The sequence below is a fragment of the Ochotona princeps genome, chromosome 1 (genome assembly GCF_030435755.1).
Source record: "Ochotona princeps isolate mOchPri1 chromosome 1, mOchPri1.hap1, whole genome shotgun sequence".
Classification (NCBI taxonomy): domain Eukaryota; kingdom Metazoa; phylum Chordata; class Mammalia; order Lagomorpha; family Ochotonidae; genus Ochotona; species Ochotona princeps.
The window spans coordinates 113,698,961-113,715,316 of record NC_080832.1 but is presented as its reverse complement, the minus strand read 5'-3'; the positions used below and the strand labels follow the sequence as shown (position 1 = coordinate 113,715,316).

The following is a 16,356-nucleotide window of genomic DNA, read 5'->3' as shown; positions in this document are numbered from 1 at the left end:
TGCATGTAGGCATTCAGCTGCAGTAGGAGGCAGTGTCAGCCACTACCTGCCACAAGGTGGCAATCCAGGGGGCTCTAGGACAGTGCCCCAGGCTGTACAACTGTGCCCCCTGCACTTGAGGCACCTGCCATTAAAAACAAACAAGCAAAAAACAAGATGGCAGAGGGGGAAAAAAAACATGTCTTCTACCTTCTGGGTCATTTCCCAAATATTCTGAGCAGTTAGGGCTGGTCCAGGCCAAAGCCAGGAGCCAGAAACTCCACCTGGGCCTGGCATGTGAGGGGAAGGGCCCAGCCGCTTGACCATCATGTGCTGCCTCTCAGGCACTGGAGGAAGTTGGATGAGCCTGAAGCAGCCAAAGGTTACAAATCACTGTCCATGCCCCTTGTGTACACTCAACCATCTGGAGGCTGTGAGCCCAGGGAGCAGTCAGAGTAAAGGGACTCTGGAGAAGCAAGGGGCAGCTTGAAAGCCCAGGAGGAAGGAGAAAGAAAATGGATGAAGAGGGTCATGTCATATTAAATATTTATTGTTTTCTGCAGACTGACTTTGGCCTAATTCCCAAGCTGGGAAGGAATGGGTTAGTGTTCACATTGCTGAGATCTTAGGTCAAAAAGCTACAGAAAATAAAACACTTTGTGGGGGAGGGGGGAAATGACTGGGAAGCAGTCTCCCCTTGCCACCAGTCTGAGTTGAGTTCACCCTCAGAACATGGTGACAAACAAGAGTTGAGCAAATTGGAGATGGTGGCAGCCAAGGTTTTTACTGGGGGAGGAGCCCTGCGTGCTTGGGAGCAGAGGGTGACGAAACTGGAGAAATGAGGAAGGTCATTCTAGAAACCCAGGGAAGCCTGAGACACTAGCAGAGTGAGAAAGCCAAGGGGGTTAGCTCATCCCACTGAGGCAAGGTCCTGGGCATGAAGACAGAGGGGGGAGCGTCCAAGGCCCAGGAAGGGGAACCCCTGGCGAGGAAGGGCAAATCCCAGGGCGGATCCCGTGCATTAGAAGTTGGGCTTGTGCTTCTTGAGCTCCACCATGAGGTGGTGGATGTTGATGAGCTCTGCCCGGGCAGGGAGGGCCCGGAGCTGGGGCTGGGACAGCACCCGGTGGAAGCGGTGGTAGAGCTGGATCAGCTGGGTCAGCGCTCCCTGGGCAGAGAGAGCCAGGCAAGGGTCAGGTTGTGGGGCGGGACTACTGCTGGACAGGAGCAGTCCCCCAGAACAGGCAGAGGGTTATGTAGATGAGGTTTAACCACCCTGGGGGGGGGCAGGGAAGAGCTACAGGTCACCTGGATGATGCTGGTCCCATTTCTGAAGTTGGTGAAGCTCCGCATGACATCCTGACTCAGAGACTCCACTGATGACTTCCAGGAGCTACCGAAACCCCGGATCAGCTGAGTCACCCGGGCTGACAGCAGAAGGAAAAGGAAGAAGAGAAGTAGACTAAGTCAGGTGATGGTTGACTCAGCTAAGTCCTCTCCATGGCACAGCCACCCTCACCATCAAACCCTCCCTCCAGGCCCTCTGCCAACCCACTCTTTCCTGCTCTGCCTCCCTTCCAACTGACCTGTGTCCTGTTGTGTCCTTTTCCATTCACCTTACCACTGACCCCATTACCACAGCAGGTTCACACCTTCTTCGCCCCGAAGCCGCTCAGCCTGTCCACGCTCAATCAAAGCTTCAGCCTCTTTCACAAATGCCACCAGACCCCCAAAGGGGGGAGACAGCAGCTCTTCAATGAATTCCTGCAAAAAAGTACTCACGCACTCGGGCACTTGTCCCAGTGTCTGCGGACTGCTGCAGCTCTGGCATCATGACTGACTGGGCACTTCAGACATCCCACAGCAGAACGGCTCAGCTCTGGGAGGACATGCACTCAGACATCACCGATGTAACAAGAGATGGGGAAGTCTACAAGGATCGCTGTCTTTAAAAAATTATACTTTGGGGATACAATGCAATATGCATCCCCGCTTCCAAATCAAAGATGGACTCCCAGTGAAACTCTTGGAAATGTGTAGACAATGGGATTCTGGTCTGTTTGACATTGTCTGTACCGGCAATGTCAGGGCATACTTAAATAACAGACGGATGGAATTATGACTCATTATGAAGGACTATGCTATTGTAGCAACATGGGGAGAATCTGTTGGGGGTGGGAGTTTGGTGGGGAATCCCAGTCTATACAATATTATGCCACAAACTAAAAATTTAACAACAAAAAATTATACTTGAGGGGCCTGGCATGGCAGCCTAGTGGCTAAAGTGCTCATCTTGCATGCACAGGGATCCCATACGGGTGCCGTTTCATATTCCAGCTGCTCGACTACCCTTCCAGCTCCCTGCTTGTGGCCTGGGAAAGCAGTAGAGGTTGGTCCAAAACCTTGGGACCTTGCACCTGCGTGGGAGACCCAGAAGAGGCTCCTGGCTTCAGATCGACTCAGCACTGGCTGTTGCAGTCACTTGGGCAGTAAACCAGGAAGGAACTTTCTGTCTCTCCTGCTCTCTGTAAATCTTTCCAATAAAAAAAAAAAATCTTCAAAAAAAAGTATGGATAAGGAGCTAGTGCAATGGCATACAGACTAATCCTCTACCTGTGGCACCATATGGATGCCGGTTCGAATCCCAACTGCTCCATTTCTGATCCAGTTCCATGCTCATGGCCTGGTAAAGTACAAGGTGGCCCAAGGCTTTAAGCCCCTGCATTCATGTGGAAGACACAGAATAAGTTCCTGGCTCCCAGCTTCAGATCAGCCCAGCTCCAGTCACTGCTGCCATCTGGGGATTGAACCAGTGGATGGGAGATCTCTCTCTCTCTCTCTGTAACTCTGACTTTAAAATAAGTAAATAAAGTTAAAAAAAAAAAATAAGGTATGTATAAGGGCTGGCATTGTGGTGTAGTACATCAAGCTGCTGACTCCAGTGCCAGCATACCATTTGGGATATGATAATATATCAAGAAAGGCTTCTTGGGACCAGCGGCATGGCCTAGCAGCTGGGGTCCTCGCCTTGAATGTGCCAGGATCCCATATGAGCACCGGTTCTAATCCTGGCAGCTCTGCTTCCCATCCAGCTCCCTACTTGTGGCTTAGGAAAGCAGTCGAGGACGGCCCAAAGCCTTGGGACCCTACACCTGTGTGGGAAACCCAGCGGAGGCTCCTGGCTCCTGGTTTTGGATTGGCTCAGCTATAGCCACTTGGGGAGTGAATCATCAGATGGAAGATGTTTCTCTCTGTCTCTCCTCCTCTCAGTATACCTGACTTTCCAACAATAAATCTTAAAAAAAAAAAAGAAAAGAAAGTGGCTAAATGGACCAATAGCTAATGCTGTGAACAAAGAACTGCTGTAATTCAAATTCTGTATCCCTGAGGCCCACTGTGCCACCCTTGACATGTACACATATACACCCACAAATGTACACACACACACACACACACACACACACACACAGTCATCCCCCAGGCCCATCCCTTTCCCCACCCTCTACCTGCGTCCGAGCATTCAGCAGCTGTTGGAAACTCTCAACTTCTTTGCTGTCATCTGCAGCCCGCTCCTAGGGGAAGGCAAGCGGGCAGTGTCACTTTAGGGGAGAGCAGATCTTGCCTCCAGGAGGGCTCTGTATATAAACAGAGGTTGTGGCTGCCTCCAAAAGCATACACCGAACAAGCCTCTGTGCCCTTGTACAGCTGACAGCGGGGAGAGCCGAATTACCATCAGCACACCCAGCATCATGTCATAGTTGTTGATCAGAAATACCAGCTGCTCCTTCCTGGAGGAGAACTCGGCTGCCACTCGGAGGACAAAATTCTCCACTTCCACCTGCGAAGGCGAAAAGGAGGAGGTGAGCAGGGAAGCAAGGTGCTCTGGTTGCCCCTCAGGCTTTCCCACAGCAGCAATCCTGTGGCCAGGAAGCCTCTTCAGGCCCATCCCACCTGGAGCTGGCCCAGCAGCTGCATGGTCCGCTCATTGGGAATTGTCTGGTTGATGCTGACAAGAGCAGATGAGAACTCAGCATATCGGCGTGTGATCTAGGAGAAAAGAGGTGGAAAGAAAATCACACCACCCTCCTGGTCCAATCCACACATCTCCCCAGTGCCCCCAGTGCCCTCGGCCACCTACACCGCCTGTGACTCACAGCTCTCGTCCCTCTACCATAATGTTCAACCCAGCAGGAGCTCAACCACCCTCCTAGATGGCCTCTCACAGTATGGCCTACATCACAACCATGACCTTGGCCAACCCTTTGGTGGAGTTTGAAGAACCGCCTTCAAGAACCCGTCAGTCTTGCCCCAACTTACATAGTGGGGTCGAGTGTCCAGTCCGCCCAAGCGCTGAGGGTCAGTGCTTCGGACACTCTGGACGTTCATCTCCAGGATCATCTCAAAGCGTGGCCACAATAAGGCCAGCACCTGTTCCCAGTACCTGTGGACTTAACCAGAGGCAGAGGTCAGCTAGCAAAGAATGGGGAGGTGGTGGGGCCAGATTACTGGGGTAGGAGTGTATGTAGTGTGAATAGGTGAGTGGGAATAAGGGTCGAGGGTTGCACGTCAGTAGAAGCTCCCAGATGAGAGTGGAGTTGTGTGAGACCAAGAATCCAAGGCCTGCAGGGCATCAAGGATCAGAACTCAGAGACCTGTCCAGAGCAGGAACATCCCTCTTGGCTGCAATGTTGCGGAATCGCAGAACGATGTGGATACAGAGAAAAACAGCAATGGCATCGTAGCAGTCGGCCAGATAGGACTCCAGATGTTTCTGTGATTGAGGAACATGCAGAGGATTGGCAGAGTGTTAGTACAGCATCCCCCGTGCCCGTGGGTAAGTGCACAGATTTCTCTGGGGATCAGATGGCATGGAAGGAAGAGACCTAAAAGGGAAACACCCACCCTCCTTCCTTATCCACTGGCCACCCAAATGCCTGCCTACCAGGCTCTACATATGATGGCACAACTCAGGGCTGAGTGTTAGAGTGCCAAGGTTTAGGGGCTGCCGAATCTTCAGGGGCTTTTGCCTGGTTTGGGAATCAGAAGTAGTCTCTGCAGACCCTAAGCTCTGGTTCAAGGCTTGGATACTCTAGAATTGGGGGGAGTGGGGTGCTACAGGAGTTGGGGCCCTGTCATGCTGCTGAAGAGCACAGGATCTTACCAGGGTCATGGAGAGTGTGCGGCCCATGACAGCATGGAATAGGTCGTGGGCAGCAGAACCAGACACAACGAAAAATTCACAGATGAAAAGATATTCACGGCAGGAATTGTCCAGGAGGGCATAGTGCTGGCTGCGAAAGAGGGCCTCAAATGGATACTAGAGGAGGAAAAGATGAGAGACAAAGGGATGGATTCCCACACTGACCACCTACCCTCCTGAGAGGCCTAGAAAATCAGAAACTTAGTTAACAAGAACCCAGCAGACCCTCTTCATCCAACCACAGTAAGGCTAAAAGAGCACCCTGAATGGGCACTGAAAAAGTGCGGGAGTACAAGAGGTCCAAGAGGAAGAATCTGTCCCCTGGCCACTGTGGCTTCTCCTGCAGCCACCTCAACGCCAGCATTGTAATGGTCCTTCTCCTCAGCCAGGTGCTGCCCTCTGCATGCCCTGTCAACTGTTCCCAGTCACACATCGTATCACATGACATGACATCACAGCAGGCTGCAGCAAATGGAGAAGGCGCTCCCACGACTCAGGATACTGATGCTGGAGCCTGCAGGTTGGGAAACTTGGCCCAGAGGTCTCATCTCCTTCCTGGCCCCAAGCTTGAGTCTCCCAGAGACAGAAGCTGGTTCTTCTTCCTACCCTCTGCTCTCCACGCTGGGCTGTGTGAGGCACCAGGATGGGGGCTTCAAGTTCAGCGGGGGAGATGACGGAGCCGCGGGTGCCCAGGGTGAAGATGGTGTTCCTGCTGCGGAGGGATGGCTTTGAGAAGAATCGTGGGAGGGCTTGGAGTTAGGGAAAGCAGACAGAACACAACTGGACCCAGAGATTTGGTACCTCTGGGGACTTAAGGCAGCCAGGCACAGCCTCGACATCACTCTCCCTAACGCCAGGGCCCCACTTCTTCACCTGACATCATGCGGAGCAATTGTGTCAAAATGACAAGTACATTTATTTGGGAGAGGGTCCACAGCTTTCATCACATTCTCAAAAGCTTTGGGGACAGGAAGTCAAGAAGCAGGTCCCTGGAGGATGGCACCAGGGATCCCCCCTCTCAAGGGCTGGCAAGGGCTCCCCAGCTCCAGGATATCTTTCTTGGCTGTATCTTCCACACCCATTAGGTCATCTTTCTCAGCGACTTCCTCATACTAGGGAAAAAGATAAAGAACTGGTGGCCACTTCCTGCCACAGCACACCGGCACAGCCCACTCCCTCCTGGCCTGGGGCTGTCCCCTCTCCCTGCTGGCCTCACCTGCACCTTCATGAGCCGCCCCAAGTAAGAGCGGTAGTAAGAAAAGTAGATCTTGCTCAGTGTCTCCACGTACTCATCTCTAATCTCCTTTGCTGTTGCTCGCTCATTACCCAGCAGGAACTGATAGAAGAACCTGGAGGAGCCAGGGCTCAGTCAGTCCTCCCAGCCACTTGCTCTGGGCTGCTTCAAGCTGGGCGGCCCGCGTCCCCGCCCCACGTGACCTGTACTTCAGCAGGGCTGTCTGAGGGATCTGATAGTTGGTCATTGGCTTTCTGAATGAGTAAATCTTCTGGAGGATGAACTCTCGGATCTTCATCACGGCCTGCATGTAGGAGACCAAACACAGGAGCAAGGGTAGAGAACGTCCCTCCAGCTTTCCTCAAGGTTTTCTGGGAAACTTGAAGAACAAGGCTGAGCTTGGCCAGGAATAGGCAGGGGGAGATCTTGGGGAGAGGCCACAACGACACCTGCTGGGGGAAGTCCAGGGTAAAGGGTCCAGGGAGAAGAGCTCCAGTGGTCAGCAGGGCATCCACCCCCACTTCTTTCTTACCTTGACCCGGAGCCGGTCAAGCACCCCTCTGACGTCTGCACAGGCTGCTGTGCCCCTGGCCTCCTGCTCTCTGACTGCAGCTGCCTTGGCATCTAACTCCTGCAGCTGCTCCAGGAACCTGGGCTCTGTCACTGGAGCCTCCAGGATTGCCCTGGGTGGCAAGAAGGAGAAGGATTAGAAGGGAGTGCCAGACATCCCTAATTAGCCCCCCAAACCACAGCTCTGACCTCTCGCCTCTGTCATCTCCACTTCCTTATGTACTATACAGCCAGACTATGGGTACAGTCTCCTACTCCTAGTCCCCTTCCTGTATACCCAGTCTGGGAGTCCTACAGCATGTGTCAAGGTTAGAACAGTTGCCAGGGGAGCAGGTATCTGTTGCAATATTTAAGATGCCTCCTGGGATGCCCACATCCCATTTAGAGTCCCTGGGCTGAAGTCCTGACTCCACTTCAATTCTAACTCCTTACTAATGGACACCCTGGGAGGCAGCAGATGGTGGCTGAGGTACTTGAGTCCCTGCCACCCAACTGGGAGATCAGATTGAGTTTCTGGCTCCAGTGTGGAACAGCCTCTGCTGTTGCTGGTACTTGGGGGCATAAACCAGTGGATAAAAGATCTCTTCTGTCTGTCTCTATTTCTGTCTCTCCTGTCTTTTTGCCTATCAAATAAAACAGAAAAAGAAGACAGACAAATGGTTGTTGAGCTGGCACTGTGGCAGAGCAAGTAAAGCTACTGCCTGCAGGGCTGGCATCCCCTGGGTGCTAGTGTAGTCCTAGCTTCTCTACTTCTAATCCAGCTCCCTGCTAATAACCTGGAAAAGGCACTGGAATATGGCCTAAGTGCTTGGGTTCCCATTGCCATGAGAGATCTGGAAGAAGCTCCTGGCTTTAGCCCAACCCAGCCTTCACTGTTGTGGCCATCTGAAAAGTGTACCAGTGGATGGAAGATTTCTCTGTAACTCAGACTTTCAAATAAATAAATAAATCTTAAAGAAAGATAAAAATAAATGGGTGTCAGCCCATTCACTAATCTTTGAATAACACTGGATGAGCTAGAGCCAGGAGATTCAAATGGTCAATACAGTAGGTCACCCCAGCCATCCACCTGCCAGGGACATCGGGACCCTTCCAACCAGTGACTCACGTGATCAGAGCAGAGGGTACCACCAGACCATCCACAAGCTCCCCAAGTTTCCCCCGAACTGCTTGGCGGTTCCTAAGCCGAATGTTCATGGCTCCTGACTGCTCCTGCAGTGTCCGGATCTCAGAGCTGATGGAGCTGAGGTCGCTCTGAAAGGCCCCCAGCATCTGCTCCATGCGCTGAGGGGAGGGCAGAAGATGCTGCTGAAGAGCTGCTGGCCAGGAAGGAGTCCTGGGGAGGCCCCCAGCATCTATTGGTCCATGACATGGCAGATGATTAAACGACCCCAAGGGTCACGGGAAATAATGACAGCGATGGCAGTAACAAGACAGGTGCTTGAGAACATCCTAAAAGTGACCTCACTGGTCCTTAGCTGAGGGGGTTGAAGGAGAATGGCAGCAGAGAGGCCATGTGGGGACTCAGGGTCACCAGGGAGCCACAGGTCCCCTTACTCACCTCCAGGACAGCATCACAGGCTGTGATCTGGTTGTGCAGTGATGCTATATTCTCACTCTCTTGGATATCTAAGCCACAAGGAGTCAAGGAGCCTCACAGCCAAGTTGGGCACCCTCTGCCCTGGAGTGACAGGAACCTCAGGGGGAAGCTGTCACCCTCACGGGGCTGTGGACACTACATCCCACAGATGTCACTATGCCCACCCCTTCGGGCACTGGAGGATACAATCCCGGATGGACTTCTGCTCAATCTGCTGTAACTCCAGCTCCACTTGCTTTGAATAGTGACGCAGATCCACACCCTGGGCACACACAAAGGGGATGGGTCAGGAGGACGTAACGGCAGAGTGATCCAGGAATACAATCAGGGGAGGACTGGTGAGTAAGGCATCGGGCTGACATAACAAATGCAGGGGTTCTGGCTTGGTTTTTCTTTTGGAGGGAGGGTGGGTAAAAGGGAACAGATCAGTACAGTGTAAAGCCTCACCGTTTTAAGAGCTTCCTTTACTAATTCATCCTCCAGATTCGCCTGAATGTGAACTAGAAACAGAAGTTTATCGTAAGCACCCAGCTCCAGAGCCTCTGATCTCCACCCTGAACAGGTGCACACCAATCCCTGCCTTATTCCTTCCAGATCCCTGGATACAGTAGTTTCCCCTCACATACACATTTTGCTTTCCACCGTTCCAGTTACCCCAAAAGTAGCCAATAGAAAATTTGAGAAATAAACAGGTCATGCGTTTTAAGCTGTGCTCCATTCTGAATAGTTTATGAAGTCTCACGTCCTCATGCTTCCTGCCACTCAGCAGTGAATCATCCCTTTTCCAGAACCTCTAAGCTGTATGTGCTACCCACCTATTAGTCACTGGAACAGCCCTCTCGGCAGATGCTGTCACAGCACTTGTGTTCTCCTTACTCTGATTTGACTTAACAATGGTTCCAAAGAGCAAGGACAGTGATGCTGGCTGTTTTATCCTAATATGAAGCAGCTGAGTGCATCGGTGGACAAGGAAGCTTATCACAAGCCAGGAACACCTGGGTTTGTGTCTGACCTTGGAGCATCAAGCAGCACAGTAAGTCCCAGTGCTCTCTCTCCATCCTGCCTCCTTCTGCTTAAAGGTAACAGAAGAAAGCATCCCTAGCCTCAATACTATCTTTTTCTTACTTTCCTTGAGTTGTAAATAATGGATCAAAGCATACCAAAACTCTGTGTTAATGTCTTCTCCCTTACTTTTTAATTTTTTAGTTAACACAAGAAACACTATCCTAAGAACTGCTAGCTTCACATAAGGATTAAAGCGAGCTTTGCACAACACCTGGGTTCTTTTGGGGTATAAAAGGCTACGTATTCTTAGACAAAGTGTGTCCTCCTGGAAGTGTGGATGATGGCCACAGTGTAAATTAATAAAATAATTTCTTCATTAAGCATCTCCTTGTTCTTTGTTCAATCAACCATGACACCAATAAGTTATTATCACTAAGTCATTATTGTTAAATCCTCACTGTGCTTAATTAGGCACAAAACCTTACCAGGTATGTATGTATGTTTGCATAGGAAAAAATATGGTACAAACAGTGTACCACAATTCCAGGCATCCACCAGGGTCTTCTAAAGGATGGTGGAGCATGGCGTACTCTGCACCCACCACCAACTGTCACTCACCATCCACTTCATCCAGGATGAATTCATCAGAAGTGATATCCAACTCCCCCAGCTGCAGTGGCTCCTGAATGCCAGGACCACCTCCCTGGAAAGGGACAGGTAGACAGAGGAAGGGAGAAAGGGGAAGAAGAAAGTGTCATTGAATGCCTGCGAGCCCCTCAGTGAGGGGCCCTGCTTTCACTGCCTCTCACACTGTACTCAGTCATGTCGGGCAAACGTCAGGGACCAGGACAAGAAGTCAGGCAATTGATGGCTACGGCAGAAGGCACTGAATCACAGAAAGCACAAGATGCTGAAGACAGGGCAGAACTTGCCTTTGACCTTACAGCCCTCAGGCGCTATCACCACACTTCTGGGAGCACCCAGACTTCTAGAAACAGCAGTGAACACAGAATGTTCACCTAGCACACCAGGTGCCATCTTAAACACGCTCGCTCACTTCACCCTAATGACAACCTGCTTATCAAGGAGGTCCCATGATGGTCCTCACACTATAGGCATGGGCACTGATGGCATAGACGAGCTGGTGAACCTGCCCTCGAAGGACACACAGCGCTGTGACAGGACTGGCATCCGAACTCAGACAGCCAGGCACCAGAGGATATATGCTCCACTTTCACACCACACTGGCTTTTTGGTCCACTAAAAACATGGAGGGAAGCTGAAATTGTGCCGTCCAAATTGGGTTTTCTCCATTTAGGTTCCCCTAAGGAATCGGGAGGGGTTTTGGGGAACCAAACAGACTTTATGGGTAACAGGCAAGCTCCACTACAATGCACCCTCGGTGCCTACATCTATGCTAGGACACAAGGACGACTGGACGAGACCACGCGGGAGAAACAGCCCGGCGCTCTCACCAACGGGCCTTCCTCCTCCTCCATATCTGAGGCCACAGCCCGCAGCACCAGCTCTCGGGCAGCGGCCGCCATAGTCTCCGCGGCCGCCATTCCCCGCAGCCTCACTTCCGGCAGCTGACAGTCCAAGCGAGTCCGTGACCAGAATGGATCGAATAGTTTCCGAGTGTCTGGAACACTGCGAAATAGTTCCTATGTATTTCATACAAGCTGTGGGACTCCAGCTTTGCCCCTTTCAGCTCTGACCGCTTCAGCCAAACGCCATTGAGATCGCGGAAGTCTCCACCCCAACCTCCCTGGCGGAACCTTCCCCGCTCTCCTACGCAGGAACTTTACGGACTGTAAAGAAACGTCGCACCGGAAGTTGTAGTCTCGACACAAACTATCAGCAGTCCAGTCAATTCCCACTGAAGCAAATTTCCGGAAGCATTTCGCCGATGCCTAGCCACGCCCCTTCCGCCGGAACGCTATAAAAGAGGGTCGCGTCACTTCCGTTCTCTCTTCCACAGGAGGCCTACACGCCGCCGTCTTCAGCACCGCCATGGTAAGCCTGAGCTGGGCAGTGGAATCCGGCGACATCGGGACCGGAGCAGGGAAGACTTGCTGTGGGAATGCCCGGGACGGCATGTTCTGGGGGTCCCGCAGCTTTCTGCGTGGAGTCTTGGGTCGCATCTCGGTGGAGGGAAGACCCAAGACTCCCAGTTCTGGGCAGCCGGACCCCGGGAAGAGTCACTTCCCGGGCGCGCGAAAGCCGCCCGAGGTTTGGGCGCGCGTGGAGACTCCCCGTCTCCGCCATGCAGGATGGCTTTGGGGGACCGGGCTTGGCACCTTCAGGTTGAGCTGCCGCTGCAGAGCTTGCTGCGGTCGGACGCCGGAGGGGCGGGCGGGGGTCGCGGCTTCGCGGAGCCTGTTAGCAGCCGTGTGGGCTCGCGGCTGATTTCCCGCCTGTTGTGTCTCAGTCTCTAGTGATCCCTGAGAAGTTTCAGCACATTTTGCGAGTCCTCAACACGAATATCGATGGGCGGCGCAAAATAGCCTTTGCCATCACGGCCATTAAGGTGAGTAGGCGGGGTGAGGGGTTGGGGGTCGTGCAGGTGTTGCGAGCTGCTGGACAGCGGTGGCCAGCGCTGCTTCCCCGTGGGCACGCCTGCGTTTCATGGACGGGTAACCCTATAGGAACATTGCCTGGTTTGCAAGAGTTGAAAAGAAAAGAAAATTTGGGGGTGGGTAGTTAAGGGCACTTGTTAATCTGGAGGGGGCGTTAGGCATAGATTGATGTTGGGTGGTTTAAGCATGAATTACAGCACTGACTTTACAAGGTCTGTCAGGTTCCCCCTTTTTTCCTTGTATGTTGTTTAAGGGATGGTGGCCGCGGGATGAAGGGGGCCACGGGTGGATTGGCATCACCGGCTGCTGTGGTTTTACAGCACGGGGGTAGAGCTTACGCAGGACGTTGTCAGCTGCAACTAGGATGTGTCCCTGAAAGGCTGTTCCCACAATCAGATGAACCTTGAGCTGCTGTGAAGTGTGAGGCACAGCAGCTCTTCCCTGGTGGACGGGAAAGCTGGGGGAGAGGGATCTCGGAGGGATTTGTATGGCAGGCAGGCAGAGTAATCCTTGGGAGTTGAGCCAAAAGTAAAAGGTGAGTAGGGGAAGAGGCTCTTTCCATAACTGCAGGTAAAGTCAGGGTGGGCAGAGTGAATGTCTGTAGGGTGGGAAGTGAGATTGCTGCTTAGCCGGGGAAGGTGTGTGTACTGACAGGAGAGCTCTGGTGCCTTGCTCCTTGTACTGTCTTCTGTATTTTGCTATGATTATTCTTTCAGATTGTTCGTACTCTCTTAAGGTGTGTCATCTGCCTGTGCCCCTTACATCAGGATATGGTGACTGCTGTTTGAGCAGAATTTCGAAATGGGACTTGTCCTGCCAAGTTGGCATCAGTTCTTCTAGGAAATACCAGTCTGTTGAAGTACAATGACGAAAAAAGGAAACGCTTCAAAACTAGATTAAGTTTTCTTTCCTAATTTCATCTGTAAACATTTAAATAAATTTGAGGGAGACTTAGACCCTAATCTTTTAATCAACCTGGTAATTTTTTTTTTAAGATTTATTTATTGATTTTTACAAAGTCAGATATACAGAGAGGAGGAGAGACAGAGAGGAAGATCTTCCGTCTGATGATTCACTCCCCAAGTAACTGCAACGGCCGGTGCTGTGCTGATCCGAAGCTGGGAACCAGGAACCTCTTCCAGGTCTCCCACACAGTGCAGGGTCCCAAAGCTTTGGGTCGTCCTCGACTACTTTCCCAGGCCACAAGCAGGGAGCTGGATGGGAAGTGGAGCTGCTGGCACCCGTATGGGATCGCGGGGCGTTCAAGGCGAGAACTTTAGCCGGTAGGCCACACATTATTGAAAAGTATATCTGGGGCCCGGCACAGTGGCCTAGTGGCTAAAGTCTTCATCCTTAACGCACCGGGATCCCATATGGGCGCCGGTTCTAATCCCGGCAACTCCACTTCCCATCCAGCTCCCTGCTTGTGACCTGGGAAAGCAGTGGAAGACAACCCAAAGCCTTGGGACCCTGCACCCGCGTGGGAGACCCAGAGGAAGTTCCTGGCTCCTGGCTCCGAGATCAGCGCAGCGCCGGCTGTTGCGGTGGCTAGGGGAGTGAAGATCTTCCTCTCTGTCTCTTCTATGTATATCTGACTTTCCGCTGAATCACTCCCCAAGTGACCAGAAACTTCTTCCAACTTTCCCACGCGGGTGCAGGATCCCAAAGCCTTGGGCTGTCCTCAACTGCGTTCCCAGGTCATGAGCAGGGAGCTGGATGGGAAGAGGGGCTGCTGGGATTAGAGCCAGCGCCCCTGTGGGATCCTGGGGTGTGCAAAGCGAGGGCTTTAGGTGCTAAGCTATTGCAGGCACCAGGCCCTCGGCCCTCAACCTGGTGATTTGATCCTAAGAAGTCACTTAAGTTAAAGACCAGAGACCAGAAATGTCATCTGCTTCCTGGAAATACAAAGTAAGTTACCACAAATGTCACTTAGAAACAAATTTGGAGTCTACACAGTGGTGTCACAGGTAAAGCTGCCATCCCGTTCGTCTGCTGGTTCCTGTTGTAGCTGCTGCACTTCCAGTCCAGCTCTCCCCTGCTTATGGCCTAAGTGCTTGGACTGCCACAACTGGGAAGGAGACCCAAAAGAAGCTCCTGTTTTCAGCCTGACCCAGCTCTGGCTGTCGCAGCCATTTAGAGGGTGTACCAGTGGGTCGAGGCTCTCACACATTGTTTAAGAAATTTTATTCCTGACAGACTTTCAGTAAGGCAGTGTTTTCTTAGTCAAAGCTCCAAGTGTCCTTCCTTACCTTTTGCTGCCTTTTGCTGTCAGTGATCCCTGGCTTTCTAGGCTTGTTGTAGCTTCACTTCACACAGGGCCCTCTCAGCCCTGTTGATTGCTGGTCCCTGGCATTCGTTGTCCCAGTGCATCAGGGTACTGGGTGTAGGCAGCAAGGGATGTCAGCCCTGGGCACTGGTGTTGCTGGGGTGCCGTCAACATAAACATTTGAAATTTTTGTTTGATTTGGGCAAGATTGGCTTGCTAGGAACTAGTTACCTGTTGGAACTGGCAAATACATGATTTTGGGGTTGGCCTACCCCCAAAATTGTGATCCTTAACAGTTCTCCAGCATGATCACCATTAAACTTGCAAGACCATGGTTTTGTGGCATCAGCTTGGAGAGGCAAACAATTCTCACAGTGAAAACAGCCATTTAATTACAACTGGAACAACAGGCAGTGTTCCAGGTGTTTTTGTCTTTAAAGTGTTCTTTTTAAAGACATTTTTATTTGAAAGGTAAATTTACATAGAGGAAAAGATTCATAACACTGGTTCACTCCCCAGATGGCCTCAACGGTTAGAGCTGAGCCAATCCAAAGCCAGGAGTGTCTGGGGTCTCCCATGCTAGACGTTGGATTCCATGGAGTATGGCTATCTGCTGCTTTCTCAGGCCATAAGCAGGGAGCTGGATCATAAGCAGAGCAGTTGGGACAGGAACCAGCCTACTGTACTTGATGGTGCAGGATTACCTGTTATAGCATTGGCCTCTTTGAAGTTCAGCTTTGTTCCCTGTGTAAGAGTGAGTGTGTTGTGGAGTTGTAGCAGAAGAGGTCCAGGCACTTTATTCAGGAGCTGGGTCAGAAGTAGAACAACAGACCTGGCACGATGATTCAGTGCTTAAATCCTTGCCTTGTGTGCCACGGGATCCCATATGGTGCATGTTCATGTCCCAGCTGCTCCACTTCCCATCCAGCTTGTAGCCTGGGAAAGCAGTAGAGGACAGGTCACAACCTTGGGACCCTGCACGAGACCCATATTGGCTCAGCTCAGCTCTGGTTGTTGTGGCTACCACATGGAACATCTGTCATCCATAAGTCTCATCTACCTTATAATTTTTTTTTAAACAGCAACTGAGGCAACAGCTTAACCCCCTTACACTGTGATGCCCACATCTCCTTTAACTAGACTAGGTTCTATGCTAAGTGGCTGAAGAAGAGTGACCTGGGAAATTGTCCAACATTAGACTGTTGCAGACCTAATGTTTGTACCTTTTGGAAAGGGGACTTATGTGGGCACCCAGAGTCAAATTGTCATTCTGAAATCTCTTACTTCAGGGTGTGGGGCGAAGGTACGCTCACGTGGTGCTGAGAAAAGCAGACATTGACCTCACCAAAAGGGCAGGAGAACTCACTGAGGATGAGGTGAGGATTCGGGGGTTGGAGGTTGGGCCTCCCTAAAAGGACCAGCTAGATGCGATGTCCTGCTTGCCAGGTGGAGCGGGTGATCACCATCATGCAGAATCCCAGACAGTACAAGATCCCGGACTGGTTCTTGAACAGACAGAAGGATGTGAAGGATGGCAAATACAGCCAGGTGTGTTCTCACCTGGACCTTTCCCCAAGGAGCGTGGGTGTGGGAGGTTAGGGAGGAGGCAACCCTGACCCTCTCCCCACATTCTAGGTTCTGGCCAACGGTCTGGATAACAAGCTCCGCGAGGACCTGGAGCGGCTGAAGAAGATCAGGGCACATAGAGGGCTGCGCCACTTCTGGGGCCTCCGTGTCCGAGGCCAGCACACCAAGACCACTGGCCGCCGGGGCCGCACTGTGGGTGTGTCCAAGAAGAAATGAGTCGGCGGGCCTTTTCTGTTAATAAATAGTTTATATACTGTGGCTTCCTTTGTGCTTTTTCTCTTTCCTGTGACAAGGGACCATGCTGGGCCCTGCTGATCGTGTGTAGGTGTGAAGGTC

General features: G+C 51.9%; 2 protein-coding genes across 4 annotated transcripts; one reads left to right on the top strand and one right to left on the bottom strand.

The window, feature by feature from the left end:
- Nucleotides 1–951: 951 nt before the first annotated feature.
- VPS52 (VPS52 subunit of GARP complex) lies at nucleotides 952–11,437 on the bottom strand. Of its 3 annotated transcripts, none has more exons than XM_058664651.1 (20): nucleotides 11,419–11,437; nucleotides 10,207–10,291; nucleotides 9,031–9,083; nucleotides 8,770–8,845; nucleotides 8,545–8,612; nucleotides 8,092–8,267; nucleotides 6,946–7,096; nucleotides 6,617–6,717; nucleotides 6,396–6,528; nucleotides 6,234–6,291; nucleotides 5,786–5,919; nucleotides 5,141–5,296; nucleotides 4,632–4,750; nucleotides 4,297–4,420; nucleotides 3,931–4,026; nucleotides 3,710–3,817; nucleotides 3,486–3,551; nucleotides 1,632–1,743; nucleotides 1,288–1,406; nucleotides 952–1,147 (listed from the first exon to the last, which is right to left on the bottom strand). In XM_058664651.1, the coding sequence occupies exons 6-20, from the start codon at nucleotides 8,262–8,264 to the stop codon at nucleotides 1,001–1,003; spliced, it is 1,797 nt and encodes a 598-aa protein (XP_058520634.1). In that variant the 5' UTR covers nucleotides 8,265–8,267; nucleotides 8,545–8,612; nucleotides 8,770–8,845; nucleotides 9,031–9,083; nucleotides 10,207–10,291; nucleotides 11,419–11,437; the 3' UTR covers nucleotides 952–1,000. The 3 variants fall into 3 exon arrangements, with proteins under 3 accessions (XP_058520634.1, XP_004590516.2, XP_058520640.1); XM_004590459.4 differs by lacking the exon at nucleotides 11,419–11,437 and adding an exon at nucleotides 11,064–11,403; XM_058664657.1 differs by lacking the exons at nucleotides 9,031–9,083; nucleotides 11,419–11,437 and having other exon boundaries at nucleotides 10,207–10,222.
- A 26-nt stretch (nucleotides 11,438–11,463) lies between these two features.
- Nucleotides 11,464–16,283, top strand: RPS18 (ribosomal protein S18). Its single transcript, XM_012928460.3, has 5 exons — nucleotides 11,464–11,604; nucleotides 12,020–12,118; nucleotides 15,723–15,809; nucleotides 15,880–15,981; nucleotides 16,069–16,283. Exons 1-5 carry the CDS (start codon nucleotides 11,602–11,604, stop codon nucleotides 16,234–16,236), a joined length of 459 nt encoding a protein of 152 aa, XP_012783914.1. The 5' UTR covers nucleotides 11,464–11,601; the 3' UTR covers nucleotides 16,237–16,283.
- Nucleotides 16,284–16,356: the final 73 nt, after the last annotated feature.

What these genes read in the sequence shown, in the direction of transcription:
- VPS52 (XM_004590459.4), bottom strand. Translation starts at nt 11,153, where the DNA reads ATGGCGGCCGCGGAGACTATGGCGGCCGCTGCCCGAGAGCTGGTGCTG. An exon ending in GATGTTCCTGCTCTGGACAG is followed by an intron (nt 4,421 to 4,631) that starts GTCTCTGAGTTC and finishes TTAAGTCCACAG; the next exon opens with GTACTGGGAACAGGTGCTGG. An exon ending in TGCTGAATGCTCGGACGCAG is followed by an intron (nt 1,744 to 3,485) that starts GTAGAGGGTGGG and finishes ACTTTTTTGCAG; the next exon opens with GAATTCATTGAAGAGCTGCT.
- RPS18 (XM_012928460.3), top strand. An exon ending in TTGCCATCACGGCCATTAAG is followed by an intron (nt 12,119 to 15,722) that starts GTGAGTAGGCGG and finishes CTCTTACTTCAG; the next exon opens with GGTGTGGGGCGAAGGTACGC. An exon ending in AGGATGGCAAATACAGCCAG is followed by an intron (nt 15,982 to 16,068) that starts GTGTGTTCTCAC and finishes CCCACATTCTAG; the next exon opens with GTTCTGGCCAACGGTCTGGA.